This window comes from Lagenorhynchus albirostris, chromosome 7, assembly GCF_949774975.1.
Source record: "Lagenorhynchus albirostris chromosome 7, mLagAlb1.1, whole genome shotgun sequence".
In the NCBI taxonomy this organism is placed as follows: domain Eukaryota; kingdom Metazoa; phylum Chordata; class Mammalia; order Artiodactyla; family Delphinidae; genus Lagenorhynchus; species Lagenorhynchus albirostris.
This window is the reverse complement of record NC_083101.1, coordinates 50860284-50878904: the sequence shown is the minus strand read 5'-3', so window position 1 is coordinate 50878904 and position 18621 is coordinate 50860284. Positions and strand designations below refer to the sequence as shown.

Below are 18621 nucleotides of genomic sequence, written 5' to 3'. Positions count from 1 at the left end.
CTCCTGTCTATTGCCGGTCAGGGTAAGAAGTTCATTTGTTAGGGGCTTATTTTTATGGCTCCAATTTGCATGAATGTGAATCAAAACAACAACAATATAAAAGGAGAGAGAAGATGAAAAAGAAAGGGAAAGAAGAAACCTCTTTCCTTGGGGCGGGGGGCGGGTATGAACAGGTTAAAGCCTAACACAGGGCTAGGATGAGGCTGAGGTTAGCAGGGTGTAGAATTTAAGGGGGTGCCAAAAAATTCAGTACTCAAGATAAATATTGTAATGCAATACTTTAAAAAATCAAAACCAATGCAAAAAAATCCATGAGGAGCTAAGTATCAGAATTTGAAATAGAGGCAGACCCCATTTCCCTCTCTAGGCTTATTAACTTGAGATGACAGCAAAAGCCACCCAAACCTCCAAGGTTGATTGGGGCCACGGTGTGAGTACCCTCGAGTGGAGGCATTGCCGATGCCGTTTGCTGCAGGATGAGCACTCTCTGCGTCCTACTCTTGAGTGTAGAAAAGCTATGTCAAGCGCTCTAAGAAGCACTGGAATTACAAAAAAGATGCTATATTTCTAATAGATTATAGTCTCTATTAGTTTATTTCCTTCCTTCACCAAGAGTCATCTTGGAACGTCTAATACATTCACAAAACCGGAAATGCTCTTCTCCCCACTGTCCACCTGTTCTTGGCCAGTGGGGATGGCTAATCAGTCCTATCTGACCCCTCATCTGACGTGGGACTGGTCTAGTACAGTGGGATGACGATCCTACTTTTTCTTTATCTCTCCTCTTCGGCTCATCTTGTCCGCTCTGTTTTTCCTTGTCATTCACGGGTCTCGTGTTCAGAATTGTGGCATGGAAAGGGCAGTAGAGGAAGAATCACTATGTTCTTATCCCAGCTCAACCACCAAACAGATGTGTGACCCTGGGCCAATCACATCTCCTCTCTGGGCTCAGTTTCCTCATCTGTCACGTGAAAGAATCAAATTACATCATCCCGTGCTCCTCTCTGTTTCTTAAGCTCTATGTCCAGCTTCTTCTCAGAAATTTCACATCCGCAGGCTTCTAATTTTTTACGCCTCTTCTCACTCCCCAGTCTGAGGGCCTTTCCAATTGCTTCAGAAAAATGAATCTCCCTCTCTCTCCTTTCCATGATGAATGGTTGATGAAATGAGAAAAGTATCTGGGAGTCACACGTACCAAAGCTGTGATTTCTAAAGAAAAACGTGACAGTAAAAATTCGGTACTACTGACCCTCCGGCTCACCCAGAGTGCCCTTCATGAATGGTCACAGAAGTCTCTATCAGCCTCATCATTTTCTTTTCATCAAACTGACATAGCATGCTTTTATTCCACCAATATTTATTCAATGCCTCCGAAGTAGCAGCACTTTTCTAGCCCTAAATTAGACAAAGCTCGTGCTCTCATGGTGTAACCATTCATTCTAGACCATGCATCCTGTGTACACACACACATTCACATGCACACTCAAGCAAGAAAAACAAATACTTTATGATCCTTAAATTATGACTTGAAGCTCCCATTTCACAAGGCTGGCAAAAAATTCAAACTTGGGCACTTTTAGGGATCTCTCCCAGAATTCCCTAGGATCCTACAAGCATCTGAAGACTTTCTGGGTTCCTGAAAAATGTGTGAAAGGACCTCAGTAGTATTCAGTCCGTGGTGATCATCACTGATGTTTTTCTTCCCAAACCCTCACAGTCTCTTGAGGGCAGATTGTTCCACAGCTTCTGTGTCAGGCTGGCCTGGAACTCTTTGCTCAGGGTGGGAGTTCCCATGTTCAAGGTCTTCCTCATGGAGAATTTCCAAAAATGTGTTTCCTTCCTTTCAGTTTGCATAATTACCATGGAAGCCTTCTTCTCTGACATGGTCAGGATAAGGGACAAGTACTTAATTCACTACTCCAAAAAGAGAGTTAAAAGGGGTAATTAAATGTACACATATCTTGACCATTCTATTTTTTAGCACAAAACATATAAATGTATGTTTGTTTGTCAATCTTTTAATTTTGGTCCAACACCTTTTCTTTGAATATGAGCATACTCTTTGGTGTTGTGATTATCTTTCTACAAAAGATTCCCACTCATAATTCATCATCTGTAATGTTCACCTTTAATTTCTTTATTGTCAGTGGGAACTTAAGGCCACTTGTGAGGCAATCTGCAAAAAGAACGTTCTATACTTTAAAAAATTCTCCCCAGTACTTTACAGCATCTCACTCACATCTAATTGGACAGGCATGGCTAATCACCATTATCTAACTCTTTCCAAAACATTCAACTTAATTTTCATAGAAAGAACTCTTCCTATTTATTCTCACATTTCCGTGGTTTACATATAATTTAATAAATTCATAGTTTCAATAACAAGTACAACAGGCATTAACATATTTAGGATCAAACGTAACTGACTCCTAATAAGCACATAACTGCTAGAGGCAGAAGTAGTTGAGCATGTTAGAGAGTCATCTGTTGGTCACAGACATCCAGTGTGCAGTGGACCTCAGTCAGGATGGTTTACAGAAGAAATGGGCATCATAGGTTCATCTGTAGAGTTCAGCAGAGATCAGTTAACAGAACACCTGCAGTGTTTACAGTATCGGTTACAACTGTGCTCCCTTACCCTCTTGCCAATAGGTACCACCACTTAAAGGTAAGGAGTAGAAAATCCTTAATCTTGAAACTTACAATGCTGTCAAACAAAATAGGTCTTAATTTTCGGTTTTAAAAAAAGTGAGGGTCAGGGTTAGGGTTTCAAATTCAGTTTCACTGCATTTTCTTAAATTGATAGGATATTTTAGCTTTATTCATCCTCCAGGACCTCAAAGTGATTGATTTTAGCTTTATTCTCTTTCTCTGTCCTCACTTTACCTCTCTTATAGGTGTTATGTAGACTTAGATAGCCGAAAAGGGGGGAAGAAGGAAAGAGGGGAGAGAAGACAGGAAGAGGAGGAAAGCTAATACTCTGACATCTATACAAAGGGGATGCTTGGCCCTTAAAGAATCCAGATGCTGCCCTGTGGGCATCCTGTGGAACAGGGCCTGGCAAAATGTGCCAGTGGAAAAGTTTTCTGGGCACCAGGTGGGTTATTAAAAGGAAAAGGAATGCTTCTGTTTCTGTGTATCAAGTTTATGGACGTGGAACCAGAAGGAAGCAGCACTTGCTTGTGTAGTTGTGAAAAGGCTCTAGATTTTCACTTCTCTTCTGGCTTCCAGGATTACATCTGCGCTGCTTCATCTCGTCATCTCTATAGAGTGAGATAATGTCATACATTTAGCCATAAATGTATTAAACCATGAGACTTGCTGCTAGAGCATTCTTTCCAAAGCACAGTTCTGACAGTGTCAACTTTTAGCTCAGGAACCTCCAACATCTCCCCTTACCTAATGAATTAAAACCTTACACTTGGCCCTGGTGGTTAGGTCTCTCCAAACAAGTGTTGCTCACTTATGGCTCAGGAATGCCCTGTGTCCACACTCCACTCAGGACAACTGGGCTACTTGTGCGTCTGGCGCCCTGGGTGTTTGCTTGGGCTCTTGCTGTCTGATTAGGATGCATGCATTCCCTCCGTCCCTCTATCTGTTAGGAATACGTGTAGGTTGCAAGTAATAGAATCTTCCTCTCCCCTCCAAAAATACAGGTTTTATTTTCCTCAATATGATATCTTTTTTCCCCTTATGCCAGTATTTCCCAAACTTCTTTTCTGCCAGTACCCCTATATTAGTATTCATCTTTAAATGGACTTAACTTTGTTTTCACTTAAATCTATTTTTTTTATTCTAGAAAGCTTACATCAGTGCTCTCCAAGGAAAAAACAGTATCCCTAGGTAAACTCCCTTGATAAATAAAACAGCATCCCTTGATAAATAAAATTCATCATAAAAAACAAATGCAATAAAAAATACAATGATATTACCTTCTATCTAGGTAACTCTTGCCTGAGGCATGCTCTGTCCTGGTAAAAGTGTTAAAGATTGGCAGCAAATAGATTTTCTCTTTGATGAAATTAGGAGGATTGAAGAAGAATGGAAAATAGACTGACTTCCTCAGTGTTCCGGTGCCATGCCCATGCACCATCTAAAATCATCTCCTGCACCACCTAAAATCGTCTTGAGTGGTGTGTGCTCTCACTTTGGAAAACACTGCCTGAGTCTCATGAAATGATGAGCAGCTAAAGGGCAAGACGTGATTCTCACTCCCCTTCATGTCCTTCACCTTTCCAAGAATCTATTCCCTAGGCCTCCAAACCTCCCCACCTCCTTCTAGGGGACGCTGAGGTGCCCCATGAGCCACTGTGTTATGTGATGGGAAGAAATGAGCTGTTATTCTCTGCAGCGCTAGCTGATGGATTGGTCTGTCTTCTCCAAAACATCAGGAGAGTAGGTTCATCAGGTCCATGGACTTAGGATGTAGAATGAGTGTTCTTCCTCAAGTTCACGCACATGTGTGTGGCGGGGGGGGGGGCGGCGGGTATGTGTTGGGGAGGGAATGTAGCAGAGGAAGACTGTGGGGTTTTCTGAACTTCCTTGATTCACAGCGCTCTGTTCCCGAAATGCTTCAATACTCTCGTAGTTGGGTTGTGCAAGTTCCTATCTTAGAGCAATGTGTTTGGGAGCCAGGTAAGACTTTGGAGATCAAGGGCTGCCTCTCCTCTCCCTAACCGCCTGCACACTGAGTCTCCTCTTACGGAAGAGGAAACCAGGGACCAGCGAACAGGTGTCCAGATCCACAAATCAGAACTGAATCCAGATGCTTGGAATAGAAACCCATCCCTGCGGCCCTCCTGTGACTGACTCGAGTTGTTCACAGACTTTCTTCCTCCTTTTCCAGGCAGTGCTAAGCCCTCTCATAGCCATCGCGCTGAAAATATCCCAGATTCACGAGAGAACCGGCCGGAGGGGCCCTACTGTCATCACCTGAACGGAGGACAGATCACTCAGCACAGCCAAAAGAACGCGCTCGGCGGGGGACGCTTCACTCATGCCTTCTTGCTACCTGTTTGTGCCTCTTATGACTTTGAAAAAAAAACAAAGGTTGATTTGGTGGTGGGCGGGGTAGGTGGGGAAAGAAAAAAATGTCTGTTTTGTTTGGGTTTTAGTCAGTTTCTGCAAATGCAACAGGGTCTTCGGTTGTCTCTGAAAGCTGCACTGTCATCTGATATCTGCTTTATCACACAAGGGAACCTGCCCTTTTGAGAGAGAATCAGGGGGCTGGGAATAGTCAGGGCATCTGTGCATCGTTGGCGTCAGGTGAGAGAAGGTTCTGGAATAACGGAGGAGAGTGCAATGCCAGAAGTCAGCTGACCCTGAGCCCCAGGTGCTCCCGGACAGACCTAAGAAGGCTCTCCTCAGCAGCGGGAGGATTTAACTTTTCATCCCAGGTCAGGTCTCCCATGGGTGAAAGTTGTAGAACTCCTAATAGCCCACCTCATGCCCACCAACCACCTGATGGCCACTCACCCTCCTTCCCATCTCCAAAGTCCCCATGCCACCCCCTTCACATCTTCAAGAGCTTTCTACAAACCACAATGACACACTTTCAACAAAACATATCAAAGGGTGTTTTTCTCTCGTTTTGTAAATAATATCAATACTAGCTATTAAGCAGGCTGCATTCCTTCAAATTCAGCCATTCATTACACAGGTGGGAGGTCATTTCTTAGCAGGACTCTGAGAATGAATGCTGAACGTTTTCGGGCCCCCGTCTTGATTATATCACGTGGGTTGGTACATGAGTTGATACTAATTCCTGCTGCGAAGGCAAAATACCACCATGTTGGCTGTCTCTCTGACTTTCTCACTCTGCTAACTTATCTCCCAATAAGGGCCTGTTTTCATGCACTTGTTTGGACACAGTTCAGATCTCACTGGTCATGGCTGTAAAAGGAGACAGTGAAATGCTGTAAAAGTAGGAGATGAAGTGGATGCTGGAAGAGAACCTTGCTGGTGGCACAGTGATGGGCCTGATGAGACGGCAGGGAGGGTGGGGTCCCCTGCTGGAAAGCAGAGGGTCACAGCTGGCTTTATTTGCCCAGAAAAAAAGATATTGTGTCCCTGGCAGCCTCCATCAGTCCTCAGCCAGAACCCTGGGCGCACAGGACCTGTTTGCATATGTTTTGCTTCCTTGGGAACGCACCCACTTATCATGTCATTGGCACAGATAACATGGTGCGCTTTGACCGTTCAGAAATGCATTATTGCTGTAGTCAAGATTAGGGGAAGCAGAGAGACATTCCCAGCAAGGTATTTGTTTCCATTTTCTATCTATGCTTCTGTCAGAAACTTGCTAGGACCTTTAGTAGCTAATAAAAAAGAAATTTCTGATTTCAACCTTACACAAGAATTGTGGATTTTTGCTTATTTGTTTGTCTTGCCATTTGACAAACTCCAGTATTGGTCACTCTTCTGATAAGTCTGCCTTGCAGAACACTTGCAAGGGCTGGTATTCATCATTATGAACTTGGGAATTTAGTAAATAAATGGAACAGAGAAGGCAAAGTGCTCAAAACTGCCTTTGGGCGTCAAAAGAAACGAACGTGGCATCTAATCTATCATCACAAGTGTCTTGATTTCAAAATAATAGTAGGGTGGCTTTGAGCTGAGATTCTAAGGAACTAGTTATGAAGTTTATCAGCAATGGAATACAACTTGCCTTGTGGCTTTGGTTCTCATCATCTTTAAAGTGGAGGTCCATGGGACTTCCCTGGTGGCGCAGTGGTTAAGAACCTGCCTGCCAGTGCAGATTCGAGCCCTGGTCCGGAAAGATCCCACATACTGCGGAGCAACTAAGCCAGTGTGCCACAACTACTAAGCCCGTGTGCCACAACTACTGAAGCCCACATGCCTAGAGCCCGTGCTCTGCAACAAGAGAAGCCATCGCAATGAGAAGCCTGCGCACCACAACGAAGAGTAGCCCCCGCTCACTGCAACTAGAGAGAGCCCACGCTCAGCAACGAAGGCCCAACCCAGCCAAAAATAAATAAACAAATGTATTAAAAAAAAAAAAAAAGAAAGTGGAGGTTGATGTCAGCACAACTAGAGACGCTCAGGCTTAGACAGCTAAGCCTATTTTTCAATATTTTTTCTCAAGTTGCTGAACTTTCATCATGTCGAACTCTGAAGTTCAAATGTAAATTAATCCTCATTTTAAAATCCTGTTTCTTTATTTCAGTATGGAGTCATGTGTGTCCAGCAACACAAATATAATTCATTCATTCAGCAAACACCAGTTGAACAACCACTCTATGCAGAGTCCTGGGTTTCTTTGGTGCAGCAAACGGATGCATAAAATATTATCCCTGCTTCTGTGAGTTTGTAGTTTGGGAACAGGAGGCTATGGCAAACATGCACAATGAATCAGGTAGACATGAAGGTTTCAGCAGCGGCACAAGCAACCAGCTGTGGGAATACACAGAGAGACTGACTCAGAGATGGAAGGCATTAGCACCTAAGGGATTTCCCAAAGAGTGGAGTTTCCTGGGCCTGGTAACCATTTCTATAATTTCACCAGGGGTGAATGTAGCAAGAACAAAGACTAGAAGTGGAGGGGTAGGATGGCTGGAGAAGAGGCTTGCTTTGGGTCTAGTGAGAGGTTGGCTTGCATGAGTGGGGCTGAAGCAGACACAACGTTATAAATATCAGACGAAGCAAATTCTTGGGCCCAGCTGCGGAAAGAAGCAGCTGCACAGCCACCTCTTTTTACGGAGCTTTTTCTCAGCGAGGTTGCAAAAGGGAAGGTCCTCTAGGACACAGCCTGCCTCTGGAACCTGCTTCAGATCACACTGCCAAGGTATGAATTCTGCTTTACATAAAAGTCAAGCTTCTCTTGCTGAGCTATACATGCACATCCTCTTGCCTTACCCTCGGGAGAAGTGAAAGACAGGAAGTCACCCTTCTGCACATAATGTTCTTTGGTTCTTAAAGACAGAGCTTCAGCCACCAGTCTCTCTTAGGAGTAGATGACTGGAGAGGTCCACGAATGTTGTGGGGACCACAGGAGAGAATCGTGGGAGGGACTGTGGATAGAGTATGGCAGCTGTCAGGCCACTCCTGTGATCGGCTAGGATCGAGGTGTCCACTCACTGCACCACGTGCTTCCAGAGCAATGACAAGCACCAGTGTATATAATGCAGTGATTCCCTAAGAGGGCAGTGCCACTCCCCTCCCAGGGAGTGTTTGGAAATGTGTGTGTATGTGTGCCAGGGAGGCGCTTAGTGGGAGGGGACCGAGGATGTGAAATCTGCTGTGTCAGCCAGTCCCCTAGATCAAAAAGTTGTTTTGCCTCATCTATGATTCTTGAGTTTATTGACTGAGCTTGGAAATGGATAGACAGCCATTATTAAAATGAGATCTTTTATCAATCTTACTGATCCAAGGTGCAGCCTACATCTACCGTGTTCTTGGCGCAAATAGTGCTGCGTGATGTTGCAGGCTGAAGGGCTTGCACAAGGCATGAAGGCTTTCTGCACAGGAAGCTTCAGATTGATGACCAATCCCGTGGTGGCACAATGGGCTGACAGTTGGCCACACTGAGCCAGTGTTCTCTGCAGGTAATACAGGCAATGACAGGGTTAATGGCATGGTGACTTCTGATTGGCCAGCGTGGCTCAGTGTAAGACACGGGATTTACCTTGGCAACACATCCATCAGCCACGGCTTGTGGCGGGTGTGGGGAATTTGAAATGCACCTGCGGGAACTGGTACAGATGACTCCATTTTATTGCTTGATTACCCACCGGCTACTCGCCAAACACGTGGACCCTGATATCCCAGACACCTGCCTTGAAGAGATTTCCATTCCTGAGTGGTGAAGGGGCTGAGACATCACGCGCCTTTGGAAATGAGGTAACTCCCAGTAAATCAGTCTTTGGCCCTTCAGAAGTTACAAACAGCAAGAGATTATCCGAGGCGGCAGAGCTTAGCAGAATGCCTGCTCCACTCCGACCAGCTGGAAACGTCTTCAGTGGACGGTTCATGCGGCTGACGACCCACTTGGTATGTGCATCAGCCTAAGTTGTCATGTCACGGAGCATAGAATATGGTGAAGGGATGCGGTATAAACCCATGTCTTTATCATCTTCCCATGTCTTTTAGCACCGAGTGTGTGCCTTACAAAATAGGTGGCCTGGGGAGATACCTCACCAAAGACAGTGTGCTTAAGTAGAATCTTAAAGGATGGATACGAGTGGGAGTTTCTGAGTGGAGGGTCCCAAAGTATACACTCTACATTTCAGGTGTGCAAAAGATGCAGCACAGCGTGTTCTATAACTGACCTTGTCATGCTTATCTTCTGGGGGTGGAGGTGGCTCCTTCGATGTGATAAGATTAAAACACTGGAGAGTCATCACCTCTGAGAATTTCCCTTCCCTTGTTGACACGTGAGCCCGCCACCCCGCCGTCCACATTTCAGAGGAGGTAACGGGTAAAGAGTGCACTTTCTCATAGTCTAAGTGCCCTGCCTGCCATTCACAGAATCGTGGTTCTCGATTCATCACCATTAAATTGATTGTAAACTTCAGGAGGAAGAGGGGATACAATGTCTACTTCCCCTGAGTGAATCTTCCAGGGGTGGCCAATGAATTTTCATTAATCACAACAGGACACTTTTTGTTTTTTTTTACTTTTCATTTTATATTGTATATGTCATGATAATTTCAGGTCATGATAATTTCATGATAATTTCAGGTGCAGAGCAAAGCGACTCCACGATACATATACATGTATCCATTCTCCCCCAGATTCCCCTCCCATCCAGGCTGCCACATAACATTGAGCAGAGTTCCCTGTGCTATATAGTAAGTCTTTGTTGGTTATCCTTTTTAAATATAGCAGTGTGTACATGTCAACCCCAAACTCCCTAACTATCCCTCCCCTCCACCCTTCCCCCCACCCTGTAACCGTAAGTTCATTCTCTAAGTCTGTGAGTCCGTTTCTTTTTGTAAATATGTTCATTTGTATCACTTCTTCTTAGATTCTGCATATAAACGAATATCATACGATACTTCTCTTTCTCTGTCTGACTTACTTAACTTAGTATGACATCTCTAGGTCCATCCATGTTGCTGCACATGGCATTATTTCATTCTTTTTTATGGTCGAGTAATAGTCCATTGTATATATGTACCACTTCTTCTTTATCCATTCCTTTGTCAATGGACAATTAGGTGGCTTCCATGTCTTGGCTGTTGTAAACAGTGCTGCAATGAACGTTGGGGTGCATGTATCCTTTCGTACCGTGTTTTTCTCCGGATATATGCCCAAGAGTGGGATTGCAGGGTCATATGGTAGTTCTATTTTTAGTTTTTTAAGGAATCTCCATACTGTTCTCCATAGTGGCTGTACCAATTTACATTCCCACCAACAGTGTAGGAGGGATCCCTTCTCTGCACACCCTCTCCAGCACTTATCGTTTGTGGATTTTCTGATGATGGCCATTTTGACTTGTGTGAGGTGATAATCTCATTGTAGTTTTGATTTGCATTTCTCTAATCCTTAGCGACGTTGAACACCTTTTCGTGTGCCTCTTGGCCATCCATATGTGTTCCTTGGAAAAATGTCTATTTAGGTTTTCTCCCCATTTTTTGACTGGGTTGTTTGTCTTGATGATATTAAGCCACATGAGCTGTTTGTAGATTTTGGAGACTAATCCCTTGTCGGTCACATCATTTGCAGATATTTTCTCCCAATCTGTGGGCAACAGGACACTTTTGTGTGACTCGCCCAGTGGGTTTTAATTGGTAGGCCTCTCAAAGGCAAGATTTGTTGTGGGTAGTAACCGTGTTTCTGATGCTTGCTTCAGAGTACATTTGTTTTTTTTAAAAAAAAGGCAATAAATATCTCTCAGTCGTATTTCTTTATGAAAGGCACATGGCTCATTTTCTGACTCAATAGTTGATGTTCAATGATGTTAGGCTCTGCAAAAAGATTAACTCATCTGGATGCTGTGTTCCACATGGAGAATAAAATTTTGACTTACGCTCCTCTATTGATTTTTTTTCTGATACAAAACAGCAAAAAAGGGGAAAGTTTAAGTACAAAATTTATTGCAGGAAAGAGATTAAAACAATTTTCTTATGTAAACCAAAATTACATTTGTCTCACATGACTACCAGTAGTTGGAAAAACCATCTATTACAAATTCAAACTCTGGACGGTAGCCCAGTTATAGAGCTTGTTCAGGTCAGTGAATGTGCTCAGACCCCAAGGAAAATTTCAGGATAACCATCTCAGTAGAGGAATAGAAAGAGATAACAAGAGAGAAATAATAAATCGCCTTGCTAATAAATGACCGCCTTCCTGTTGGAGAACCACGAGTGACCTTCATGTCCAGTTATGTTCTTGATGTCAAGGATTCAAATCACAGATGCCCAAAGTCCTGCTTTGTGTAAAGGAACCAGGATTTCCTTTTATGGCTTCCTGTGTATTTGTCAGGACATGCTTCATCTGAGCACTCAGCAATAACAGGGAAGAGGAGGCTACAGAGGCCCCATCCTACCTCTACAACCCTTATCCTCTTGAAAGCTCTCCATCCTTCCCACCGCTGTCCAAAGCCCTCCTGTGCCCGTTCACCAAGGCTGTCTATTATCATTAGGAACCATCTTTCATCAACAGTATAAGAATCAGATGAAAGGAATTTACACCAGGAGGTGAGGGCCAAGCTCCTAGGCAGAAAACGGAGGGCTTATTTACATTTTAAAAGAGCAGCCAGACTGTTAACCCTAAAGCAACCTTTGCTGCCTCTCTTTAAGATAGTGCTGCAACCCTGGGGCTCCACTTCCTCAAGTGGGAGACAAGTCCAAACTGTTCCCTGGGTGGAGGAAGTAGGACAGGATTAGCACAACCTAGCACAAAAGTGTGAAGTCAGTATGTCTTCCCATGCCCCCTAGGAACCTTTCTTCACCCTCCTGGAAATAACTGTATGTTGTTGGAAAGGTTTCTTAACGTCTCCAAGTCTCGATTTATGCATCTGTAAAATGGGAATAACCATAGCACTTATCTCTGAAGGCTATAGTGAGGGCTAAATAAAAAGCGTAAAAAGTTCATAACACAGGGCCTGTGATATAAAAGGCATTCCCCGATTGTTAGATATTAATCCCAACATAAAGTCCTCCCTTGATGGGGGAGGAAACTGAGGCCCAGAGAGATGAAGGTTTTTGCTCAAGCTCTAAAGCATCAGGCTGCATCTCCTCCCACCATTCTGCCACCTGATTTGTCCTCTTGTATTAAAACTTATAATAAGATATAATGAAGCTGATGAGGAATCACTGGGCTTTAAAATAAATGTCCTAAGTCTAAAAGTGCCTGGATCTGTATCTTGAGACACAAAGAATTTTCTGTTAACGATTAAGGTACTACAATATAGTCTCCTTTCTTTCAAATCCTAGAGATTTACAGGGGGGTTCTCTGAAATATATGGGTATTTTAAAACTTTTCAAGATGTATGTCCAATTCTGTATTAATACAACCTATGGCTAGTACAGATTCTTTTTTTCCTGAATCCTGTGTATGATGAATTTTTAAGTATTCTCTTTATTCAACTTGAGTCTCTAAGAAATCTTATCATATATGCTTGTACAACCATCCGTTCTTAAAATACTCATTTAAGATTTTGTACTTGAGCCATTTTGAAAGCAAATAGTGAAGTCACTTTCCTTTCACATAGAAATAAAATACACGTATTTAAAATAAAGTCATTCAAAATAACATTCATGGGTTCCAGAGGCAAATCTCTTACAGTGTGAATTACTGTGTCACTCTGGTAATACGGTAAATGAGGATAACTTCAAAGCCAGCCAGCAGAACCCACAATTTAAATGATAATGCCCCTTCATGGCCAGCATGCTTTCCCTTTGTGATTATTGGTAATGCAGTACGTGAAGGTACGTGGTGTCCAAGCAGCATCTATTCCTCCCTTTTGGGGGTCTAGGTGATGGGAGAGGAGTTGAGAGAGCAGAAAAGCTCTCCGTGGAGCAGAGCTCTCACAACACTTTTGCAGTCCAAAAGTTCACCTGGGTTGAGATCCTTTGAAACGTTTGCCTGGTGCCGACCACACCCTTCCAGGGCTCCGCTCTGCCCTTGCAGGCCAAGCACGTGTGCGGAATTGCATTGCTGTCACACGCAGCATCCCCTCTGCAGACTCCCATGTGGGATCACTGATGTGGCTTTTCCTCCCACAGTCCCTGCCTGGGTTTATTACTAGCAGCTGCATCCCATGAGGGTGCGTCATGAGGGCTGGAGAGCTTCCCCTGCTTCAGCACTCTTGGTTTTGCCTTTCAGCATCCTGCAGTGGCGTTGCTGCCTCCACCCTGTCTGCTACAGACTCGTCATAGGATGGTGGGGCCTCCGGGTGGGCATCACCTTCATCCTCAAATTCGAGGCCCATCTCTGTATACGGAGGTGGAGGAACACCCGAGGTCTCTTGCTCTGCAGGACAGCCTTGCTTTTCAGCATCAAGACTCTCTTCATAAGCAGGAGGGTAAAAATCTGGCCTGGGGGACAAAATGCCACAAACATACATGTGTTATTTAAGCGGTTCATGCCAAAGAGGCATATGTCTGCCTCTCTCAAATCACATCGTGTGAAGTTAAACTGTTAAGAAACATTGATTCGGAAACAGATGTTCTTCCCTGGCATCACCAGTTTTTTAAACATGTGCTGCTCTTCCAGCAAAACCCTCTTTATCAGCCGTTGGACGTGTGCCTCTATACTCATCTTTTTCCAGACTATTCCCTCTCTCTTACTCATTGGAACCAGGGACTTTCAGTGTGAGATCCTTAGCAGGGGTAGGGGACATGGGGGCCTTGACTGGAGCATCTCTCTATCCAGTTATTTAGTTCATTCACATTTTTGTCCCCATTCACACACATCCTCTTCTACTCGATTGCACTCACTGTCTCAGATCCTCACAACCAACAAAATGGTGAATGAAAACCAGCTCCATGAAGATTCCGGAACTATATCAGATGCTTCTCTCTTTCCTATTACTATTTCAATCAGCTAGGCCGCCCTTCCTCCCGCCGCCATACTTATTTCTCAAACTATTTCAACTGACAACTTTATGTAGATTTCAGTCGTGGTCCTTTCCATGCCAACAGGCCAATGGCTAAAGGAGCCGTTCATGCCAGAGCTGATGTACTCATCGGTAATCTTGCCCAGTGTTGCTAATTGCTAAATCCTCTGGCTTCTCCGTCGTGAATGGGATTGGGGGTGGCGTGGAGGTGAAGAAGCGGGAGGGTGAGCTTGATTTAGTTGTGTATTTATAGAGTGAGTCCTTCCAGTGCCTACAGGGAGTGTTTGTGGTACGTAACCACAACAGAACAGGGACTGCCATTTGTAGCCACAGCTCCATTCCAATGTTACCAGGCCCAAAACCAAAGAGCTGAAGGAGCTATCTACTGTACAGCATAAACCTCAGCCTTCACTCAGAATAGCCAAGGCTGTGCCCTGGGGCACATGTGTAAAGGCATTGAAGACAGAAAGTTGAGCTGTTCCCTGGAGTGATTTGAGAGGCTCCAGGATGACTGCTGCCTGCCCCCATGTCCCATCCACTTCTCCCATCCCCCAGCCTCCCCACACTGCTTTGCTTTCCCAGTGTCCTGAATTCCACCATTGCAGACCCCTTTGGGTACCCATTTTGAATGCAAATCCTTCTGAGAAATGTAACTTAACAATTTACTGACTTACTAGCCATTCTGAGTGGGCTGGGCATCTATTAGATGCAGCAGAAAGAGGCAGTAAAAGGGAGGTGTCGTGATACCATAGTTTAAAGTATTTCAGCACAGACAGTGCAATATTATGCATGTGTTAGTAAATTAAGCTACATCCTAAAGGCAATCAGTTATTCTTATCAGGAATTCACACTCTGGAGGCAATCATCTAACATTTATACCAAAATAAAAGAAAGAAAGAAAGAAAACCATCACTCTAGAAGCATCTTCTACAATCACTTCAGTTATCTTTAATTTTTTATCAAACCCAGAGACCTTGCAGTTAGTATAATAAACATTGGAAATGGGTTTTGGTCATTGTAATTAGTATCTTATTAATTAGCATAATCATGTCAAAAATCAACTGTCATGGATAAAAATCACTTATATTCAAGGTACATGGAGTAGCTAAAATATTGTTTGGCTAAAAAGTTCATTCAGGGTTTTCCATAAGATGTTACAGAAAAACCTGAACAAACTTTTTGGCCGACCCAATATCTTAGATGAAGAGAATAAAAGAATTTATGGAGTCTTGCAGACTGTACCTTAAGGATGATGCCTGAGGTTTTATCCCTAAATGATTCTGTGTTCAGCCAGAAATTAGGAGATTTTTGGTTGTCCGATACTTACCATAAGGTTAACTGAAATTTTTTTATTGTGGTAAAGTACATATAACATAAAATTTACCACTTTAGCAATTTTAAGTGTACAGTTCAATGGTATTAAATACATTCACATCGTTTTGCAGCCATCACCATTATCCATCTTCAGAACTTTTTCATCATTCCAGACTGAAACTCTGTACTCATTAAACAGTAACTCTCCATTCCTTCCTCCCCTGGCACCTGGTAACCACTGCTGTACATTCTGTCTATGAATCTGACTGCTCTAGGTACCTCATATAAGTGGAATCATATAATATTTGTCTTTGGGGCTTATTTCTGGCCTATTTCACTTAGCGTATTGTCTTCAAGGTTCATTCATGTTATAGCTGCATCAGTATTTCCTTTCTTTTTAAGGATGAATAATATTCCATCTTTTGTACATACCATATTTTATTTATCCATTCATCCATTGATGGATATATGGGTTGTTTCCACAGTTTGGCTGTTGTGAAGAATGCTGCTGTGAACACTGGTGTACAAATATCTGTTCAAGTCCCTGCTTTCAATTACTTTGTCTATATACCCAGAAGTGGAATTGTTAGATCAAGTGGTAATTTTATATTTAATGTTTTGAGGATCCTCCATGCCACAGAGCAGCTGCACTATTTTGCATTCCCACCAGCAGTGCACAAGTTTCCCAGTTTTTCTACATCCTTGCTAACCTTGTTGTTTTCTGCTTTTTTGATAATAGCCATCCTAATGGGTATGAGGTAGTAAGGTTAACCAATTATTACCTCTGGAATATGAGTGCCTTGTCTCAGGGAAATCTTTCATGCAATGTGTGATCAGAACACCTAAGAGTACAGAAAGCTGGGACTTCACTGAGTTCACGAAGAGATTATATAGCTGATTTCATGCTTGCTTGCTCATTTGTTGCGTGACAGAATTTGGTCTGGGACTTGCTTTCCTTACAACCTGGTAGCCAGGTTGTGAGGAATAACTAACCATCACCTGCCTGTAAGGACAGCTCCCATGATACAACAAAAGAAAATGAGTTTGGCCTCTTAAATTGGCTTTGGTGTGTTTTTCAGTGGTGATGGGAGAAGGGTGGTTATTCTCTGGCATAAACTCCCTCTACTTCATAGTTTTCCCCAGAGGCAGCACCATCCTTCCTAATGTCTAATCCCAGAGTCATTCCCTGACAATAAAGCTTCAGTTGTAGACACATAGCCCCATGGGACGTGTAAGTTGCTCGCCAGTGGATTAGAAGTCATTGACCTTTTCCGGAACTCAGCCCCACCTCAGTGCTCCCCAGTCCTCTGGCTTCTCAGCACGTACCTGTCCACTGTGGCCAGGGGCAGGGCCCCCTGAGCACCGTACTGTCTGAGCACACGGCTGAACACCCCTTTGCTTTCACTGGCCTGGTGGTAGGTGCTCCAGAAAATTCCACTCAGAAGGATCACAAACCCCAGAGGCAGAAGCAAATAGGCCAGGATCAGGTTCCCCTGGCAGTTGAACAGGGAGCCCGAGGAAATGAAGAAGGCCCCCAGGCAGATCATCAGGAAGCCCGTCAGAAGGGCAAAGGCACAGAGAACTAGACAGGTTCTGTTCTGCATCCCTGCTTCTTTGGAACCCAGCTCCCTGACCCTGCCACCCCCCTGCTTCCCCTGCTCAGAGAGAATGCTCTCATTAGCCAGCTGTCAGCTTTATATGCTCTGGGACCAACTGGCCTTTGGACAATTAAATGAAGCAGGCACTTAGAAGCTATTCATTAACTATTGAAAGTAACTGTAATATCCTTGATTAACCTAAAAACGCAGCCTTGTGTACTGCAGGAAGGCGTGGCATAGCTCTCTTGCTCTTCTGAGCTGAATGGGACCCTAGGCTGACCCCAGTTATTTGAGGGAAGGTCTCCCATCCTTTGATTAAAAGGGTCTCTTGATTCCCATGCGGGTGATTCCAAACTAATGCTAGAGAAATTAGCATTCCTTGCTGAACCCTGTTCTTTGTGGTTTGGCAAGGAGTCCTTTCCTAATTGCTTCTTCCTTTTTCTGTCCTAAAAAGATAATTGTTAAGGCTCTTACCATATTTGTCTTGCTTCTCTCAGTGATTCTCCCTTTATTGCCTTCACTTTATAATGTTGGAAAGATTCCATGAAAAAAGCTGAGGGGTGAACTCCCTGGTTCAAAGGGGAGTGTCAGCAGGAGGGGGAAGAAAGTGCTATGGAGAAGGATTGTAACTGACAGATCTTCAGGAATGTGAGGGGATTTCTGAGGATGGTTGTAAATGGTAATAATCTGGTGACTTCTGCTCTGAGTCTGATTTTGTATCTTTCCCATCTTTCCCATTGTCCCATTGTATCTTTTCCCATTTCCCCAGCCCCAATGCTGAAATAATCCTAGGGTCATTTCTTGTTCATACATAGGTGTTAGATACATTTTTTTGCTTATTGCTCAACCACTGGCTACCACACTTGGCTCAGTAGAAGTATTTAAACCAGATCTCACCGTTCCTGCTCTCAAAAAAGCCACAGGTATTTGGTAAAAGAGCATTCCCTAAACATGTGTAGCATGTTTCCACCTCCATGAAAAACAAATATGTATGAGAAGTGCTGCCTGTTCAATCCTTACCCTCCCCCCAACATATCTTAGGCTTTCACAGAGTGCACTAAAATATTGAAGGCTCTGAAAAGTCCTACAATTTTTTCCCCTCACAAAATATATATTAAATGAAATTTGTTTTGGTAGATGCTGCTAAAAATTGTTCCCTGTCTTCTCCTCTGTACCATTGCTCTATGTAGCACTGCCTTAAAAAATCTTTCCAGGGCTTCCCTGGTGGCGCAGTGGTTGAAAGTCCGCCTGCCGATGCAAGGGACATGGGTTCGTGCCCCAGTCCGGGAGGATCCCACATGCCGCGGAGCGGCTGGGCCCGTGAGCCGTGGCCGCTGAGCCTGCGCATCCGGAGCCTGTGCTCCGCAACAGGAGAGGCCACAACAGTGAGAGGCCCGCGTAGAGCAAAAAAAAAAAAAAAAAAAACAGAAGCAAAAATCTTTCCAGAACCAGCCTTCTGTATTCTGTTTGGAATTGGTTTCTTCCATCTTGTCTGTCTTTGGTTTAGACACCCTACTCCAGAGCAGGTTCATGCTCTGATTCCTTCCTTTTTTATTTGATGCTTTGACATGTCCCTGCCAAAAGTCTCCTCCCAGAGGGACTCTGGATCACTTTTGTCCAGAAAGGTTATCTTCAGTTCCTCTTTGATACTCCATTACTGCATTACTATTCTTTTCCATTTACTAT

At 43.8% G+C, this 18621-nt stretch overlaps 2 protein-coding genes across 2 annotated transcripts in view; one reads left to right on the top strand and one right to left on the bottom strand.

The window, feature by feature from the left end:
• PGM5 (phosphoglucomutase 5) overlaps positions 1 to 6345 on the top strand; it is a 186510-nt gene extending 180165 nt beyond the window's left edge. The window contains exon 11 of the mRNA XM_060155011.1: positions 4847 to 6345. Within this exon, the coding sequence (XP_060010994.1) occupies positions 4847 to 4936 (90 nt within the window). The 3' untranslated portion in view covers positions 4937 to 6345. The remainder of the gene's footprint in view (positions 1 to 4846) is intronic.
• Positions 6346 to 13264: 6919 nt separating this feature from the next.
• Positions 13265 to 16941, bottom strand: TMEM252 (transmembrane protein 252). The gene is made up of 2 exons (XM_060153643.1): positions 16664 to 16941; positions 13265 to 13502 (listed from the first exon to the last, which is right to left on the bottom strand). The coding sequence occupies exons 1-2, from the start codon at positions 16939 to 16941 to the stop codon at positions 13265 to 13267; spliced, it is 516 nt and encodes a 171-aa protein (XP_060009626.1).
• Between the last annotated feature and the right edge of the window lie 1680 nt (positions 16942 to 18621).